The sequence below is a fragment of the Phycodurus eques genome, chromosome 3 (genome assembly GCF_024500275.1).
Source record: "Phycodurus eques isolate BA_2022a chromosome 3, UOR_Pequ_1.1, whole genome shotgun sequence".
NCBI classification, from domain to species: Eukaryota; Metazoa; Chordata; class Actinopteri; order Syngnathiformes; family Syngnathidae; genus Phycodurus; species Phycodurus eques.
This window is the reverse complement of record NC_084527.1, coordinates 29,138,166-29,144,165: the sequence shown is the minus strand read 5'-3', so window position 1 is coordinate 29,144,165 and position 6,000 is coordinate 29,138,166. Positions and strand designations below refer to the sequence as shown.

At 39.2% G+C, this 6,000-nt stretch overlaps 1 protein-coding gene across 1 annotated transcript in view; it reads right to left on the bottom strand.

Annotated features, from left to right (window-relative positions):
* Positions 1-1,187: 1,187 nt before the first annotated feature.
* piwil2 (piwi-like RNA-mediated gene silencing 2) overlaps positions 1,188-6,000 on the bottom strand; it is a 76,517-nt gene continuing 71,704 nt past the window's right edge. The window contains exons 23-24 of the mRNA XM_061671040.1: positions 1,876-1,983; positions 1,188-1,426 (exon numbers count right to left, since the gene is read on the bottom strand). Of these exons, the coding sequence (XP_061527024.1) occupies positions 1,270-1,426; positions 1,876-1,983 (265 nt within the window). The 3' untranslated portion in view covers positions 1,188-1,269. The remainder of the gene's footprint in view (positions 1,427-1,875; positions 1,984-6,000) is intronic.

Below are 6,000 nucleotides of genomic sequence, written 5' to 3'. Positions count from 1 at the left end.
TGATGGCGGAATTGCCCATCTGTTCAATTCATACAGAAAATGAGGACTTCGATGGATTTGTGACAAAAGATTGATAAAAAAAATAATGTGAGTGTATTTTTAAATGTGTAGTAGAAGTTTTCACTCACTGTTTTGCTTCTGTTACATTGTTTTAGCATGCGCCGAATAATACGGTGCACCTTATGTATGGTTTAAGTACAGAAATAGACCCCGTAATTGAGACTGCGCCTTCCAATCCAGTGCGCCTTATGATGCGGAAAATACGGTACATCACAGAATTTATTGGATACTTTTTTTGTTTCTGCCAAATTTGAATTTGGTCGACGTATAGACACACCCTTTGACTGAACAGCTGGCCAGATCTGTTGTGATTCCAACGCTAATTTCATTTATTTCGATCAACTACACATTATGTACACATTTATGCACGCACGCACGCACACACACACACACACACACACACACACACACACACACACACACAGAGTTTTACACACTATTTTTAAAGTCCCTAGAATGAAACTTGAGCGTCTTCGCATAGTCTGCAAACTTAGTCGTTGCGTTAAATATTGCTGCCCTAAAGGATTGTGGGTGATATACCTCTTTTCCTTCATTAAGGTTGGTCTGGAGTAACTTATGCTAAAGATGACTTAAAGGTTGCATCGAGGCACCTTTCCTAAACATTTTTCGAATTCGACCGACAGCCTTCAAGTACTTCTGGGTCATCTTGCTCGGCTACGAAAGCAACATTCCTAAGCAAAAACGAGAATCCAAAGAGGCCATGAGACTGAGAACCGTCCGAAGACAGCTAAACTTTCATCATTCTTGCAAGGATCTCAGCTCTCTTTTAACCCACTAAGGTAGAGATTTTTTTCCTCACTGGTTATGTTTCCCAATACAGTATATGTAATTCTGGTTACCAACATTTGGGAATAATTACAATGTTCCAGTCCATTTGTATTTTAACTTGATCCCCAAACTAATTCTGACATTAAAACAAAGAAATATTCTGTAAAATCAAACGAATACTCATTTTGTTTTTAACTATTTTAGTTGAACACCAACAAACATTTCTTGCTTAGAATCACAAGTGTGCTAGAACCTTTGCCGGCTGCTGAATTCAGGGTGAGAGGCAGGGTACACCCTAGACTGGTCACCATCCAATCACAGGACACTTTAATTTCTTTTTAATTCTAATTCAACAGCACCACAATCAGCAATTTTCAACATCAACATATTTATGACCAGAACTGGAAAAGAAGACCACTTTCAAAGAAAAAAAAGTTTGTCAGCCAGCTGGATGGATGGCTCTGAATGCAGGTACTGGCCTGAAAGGTAAGCCAGTTTGTGCGCGTATTTGCATGGTGCTGGAACTCGAATTGTGCCAGGCCAGTTCCAATATAAATGGCACATTTTGAAGGTCAGCCTGTTGGATACAAAAGTCAACGTAAATAAAACGAGCTTTTGAATCAGTATTTTGACAAAATGTGTCATACAAAGGATATCAGTAGAGTGATGCACTGTTTGGCCACTCTGAATTGTATAGGCACGGAGTAATAAAATGACTATCGAATGAAATCATAATTACAATTAGAATCTTTGTCATTGCAGTGTACATTAATGCAATGATCATAATATGTAGGGAGTAGGAATGGCCAATGTCATTTTATGACATATCACAAGTCATGACAAAAGACTTAAATAACTCAATGATGCCAAAACACTTTAGTGCTTGAGTTATACTGCAAATTGTTTTGAATGCTTTAACCTTGTAATTTTGTGCTGTGTTTCAATTAAAGTGCATTGTACCCATTCAGTAGGGGAACAAATAAGTTTTAAAAGAACACCATTATTATTTAAAAGGTAAAACAGAACCTTTGTAGATGGTCTGGCATGAGGTTTGCTGTATTATACAGAGTAATGTAGTGGGTAGGAAGTCCACATCCCTGGCGAATGTGATGTGCCATGAGATAGAAGTCCACCCTATGTAAGGAAAAGAAGGAAGACAGACTTAAAACTTTGAGAAAATAATTCTTACGGCATACTCACAAGTCCTTTTGGTCCACACTGGACTTGTGCGAATTTCCTCCACCTAAAATTGTCCCACCTGCGTCAGTTTTTATTTCTACTGCTAATTATTTAATTACGATTGCTCGCGCGCCTGTGTCTGCCATGGGTTTTGGTATTTTTTTTAATTTGTAGTACGGCTTATCAATAATTAGTTTTTCGGGGGGGTCACAGAACCCCCCCCCCCCCCCCCCCCCACCAAGATCGAGAAAAACAAACAAACAAAAAAATAGTAACCTGCACTGTTTAACTGTCGACATGGTAGTAAACAAAGAGGAGAGAGTTTACTTGAGAAGAGATGGGAATTGATACGAATTAAGCAATTCTGATTCCATTATCGATACAGCTTATCGACCCAATTTCACTTCTCTTATTGATTCTCTCACTGGGTGAGAAAATAAAATACAAATGACATTTGTCATTATTATTGATATTATATATAATACAAAAGATGATTCTGCATAGTGATGTGCGATATAGGTAATGTCATATTCAGAAAATGCTATATATCAGATATTGTAGTTTTTCTTAAAATTAAATGAAATGAATGGCAGTTTTTACTAGGAGTGTCCCGATCTGATCTTTGAGATCGGAAATCGGTCCGATGTCAGCAAAAAAACAAGGATCGGCTCGGACTGGATTTAAAATCACAGATTTTTATACCAGCAGTCTATGCCCGGTCGACATGCAGAGCCCACGTAATCACAACATGTTGCTAAGGTGCTCACATAGTAGCAAGGAGTAAGAGTGAATGTTGCATGCTTGAAGACGTTTATTGACACTCCAGTTGAAGTTCACTGTAAAACTAAACACATAAAAGAATTACATCTATTAAATGTTCAAATACATCAGAGACTGTTTCTTTCTTTTTTTTCTTCAAAAAAATCGCTAGCTCAATGCTAACAAACAATAAATGAAAAACACCATTGAGTAGCTTACGAAAATTTGCATTGAAGTCACTGCAGTTATATTTTTCTAAATAATGAATATTGGTACACAAATGCTGTATAACCACATACAAACACTGGCATATATTCTTCAAACTGTGAAAAACAAGTTTTAATAATATTTGATGGCAACCTACTTCCTTTGTTACTGCAAGTCTGTATTTCATTGTGTGCACCACACTACCCCTCAGAGGTCAAGAAGTGCACAGCAGTTCCTTTATGTAACCCATTGGCTAATGGGTCAGTTTTTCTCATACCTACTGTTGCTGATTATTGTTCTGTTTGAGTAATATCACTTAATCAAGCCTTTTATTACATTCCATACTACAAAATCAGTAAATTATGAATGATTATTGCTGATTTTTTTTTTTAACCGGTCCTGCTCAGCTGCACGGCCATGCAGAATGGTGGATCTGTATGCCTCTTGTGCTGGAACAATTTTGCTTTGCAACAGAGGACTTTGAAATACTCCCACTGTTTATTTATATTATTTTTAATTATTTCTTCTTATTATTATTGTTTACTGAAAACGCAGCCAGACAAAAAAGGGATTTAGGGGATAGACAGAATGGACAAGGGGTATAGGTGTGGGAACCGCAGCAGAACAGTTAAACAGTCTAGATATTTGATTACAAGTACTGTTACAAAGTCAAGTCACGTTCTTATTCGTGTGGGAGTGGGAATCTGGTGATGACATTAAACTAACCAATAGGACAAGAGGAAAGAAGACAGAAATGGACAGGGCAGAACAGGAAGGGGGGAAATGAGCAAGGCAGTACTACTGAGGCGTGACATGGTGGAATGCTTTTATATTGTCTAACCTGTAAGAAGCTGTGAGTTGAAATCCTAATACAACAGGTGTTATTGTTACTGGTCCCAGAACAAGCAATTAAAACCCATAGCGTGTCTATGAAACCTATTAGTGAATAAACACCATATGACATCCATGTTAGTAAACTGGTGTATGGAGCACAAAAACAGGCCGATTGTCTTTGTGTGTGTATGTGCCGGGCTTAAGACTTTAAGAGAATAAAAGAAAAAAATGCTAAGATTGTTTGATTGATGGGAACGTAACCTGCAACAGCCTGTCAGTGCCTTACTAAAAATGTTAGTTGTGTAGGCCTGTGTGACAAATACAATGTTGGTGTGCAATTCTGATTCTGACATTCCTGGGTGAAAATGTGAGTTTTCTCTACTACGAGGCTACAGTTTTTCACCGGTGTCGTGTGACGGTACCTTTGACGGCCAAAATGCTGAGTTCCGGTGCGTACCCGTCAAAATAAAAGGCTAAAAGCTTAAAACAGGAAGTCAAGTTAAAACTCGCACATATGAAATAAATATGTGATAAAACATTCGCAAATAACTATTTTAACAATTCTATATTTAACTTTAAGATGAAACATTAATTAATGAATACTAAGTCAACTGGGTTAGTTCCACACACATTGCCTTTTAGTTCATAGGTTTGATATTGATACTGGTGATAAAGAAGTAGTCATTTGTTCATTTGAGTCGATGCTGTGGGCTGCTAAGAAAATGGTTGTTAAAAATTTGGACATCCTTTATTTAAACCATGCAAACATTTTTGACCCAGCCCCTGAAAATAATCTGAATCGAGATTCTTTTGGAACCGGAACCGCAATTGGGACAAGAATCGCTTACATTCAAACGATGCCCAACCCTACTCGACGTGCTGCCCGTGCCTACGTGGTGGCTATGTTGAATGTGGGGCATTGACATGATGGTTATATCTATTGTCTATTGTGCCGTAGAGCGCAGCGGAGACAGAGACAGCGGCATGATGGCAGTGTTACATTTGCACAATCAACATTGTCCCAGATCATCGCCCTACTCGCTTGAAGTCTCGGTGCCCTTTGCAAGAATGGTCATTGCACCGGACTATAGCAATATTAGTCATTCAAACTGCTCTAAGTGCGAGAGGACTATGCATCTTTTTGCACAATTGTCAAAAAAATAAATAAATTACCAGATGCTGAGTAATACAAAATAAGTCTCAGGAGTCTGGAACATGCCATTTTTGAAACAGTAAGTTTTTTTTTGTCAAGCTGTTTGCCTTTGGCAACGGATTTGGAACTAGGAAGCACAGTAATTCCTCGCGGTGCATGAAAGCGACTCACCTATGCCGAGTACTGTACGTCAACAATTCCACCGTGACCAAGCAAGCACAGTGGCGTGGCAAGTTTGGAAAAAATATGAAACTTTCAAAAATTTTCAAGCTTTTTTGGGATTTATTTACAATAACTTTGTCCTCTTGCGCCCGTTTTAGGCCATGAAAAAAACTACAAAACTAACTTTGTAATGTACAGTAATATGGGTGCATATGGCCTCAAAAAAGAAAAAAGTGCTTCAATGTAACGGACAATTGGCAACATCGGACGACCCCCTATTAGTCCGATCTATTAAGGTTTCACTGCTGCTGTTTACTGGCAGGCGGGACGATGGACGACTGGTTAGCATGTCCGCCTCACAGTTCTGAGGACCCGAGTTCAAATCTGGCCTTGCCTGTGTGGAGTTTGCATGCTCTCACCGTGCCTGCGTAGGTTTTCTCTGGGTACTCCGGTTTCCTCCAACATCCCAAAAGCATGCATGGTAGGTTAATTGAAGACTCTAAATTGCCCATAGGTGTAAATGTGAGTGCGAATGGTTGCTTGTTTGTATGTGCCGTGCGATTGGCTGGCAACCAGTTCAGGGTGTACCCTGCCTCTCGCCAAGAGTCATTTGGGATAGGTTCCAACACGCCCGCGACTCTTGTGAAGGATAAGCGGTATGGAAGATGAATGAATGAATGTTTACTGGTACTGTGGCGCAATGCAGGCAGAGAATGGGACTGACGTATTTCCAGGTCACAGATGCACAATATGACTAGATCCAATTCCAAAAGACGTGCCTCCCATGCCTACATGGTGGCCATGTTGAAAGTGGCGCATTGATGTGGCGGACATGTATGATAGTTATATCTATTGTC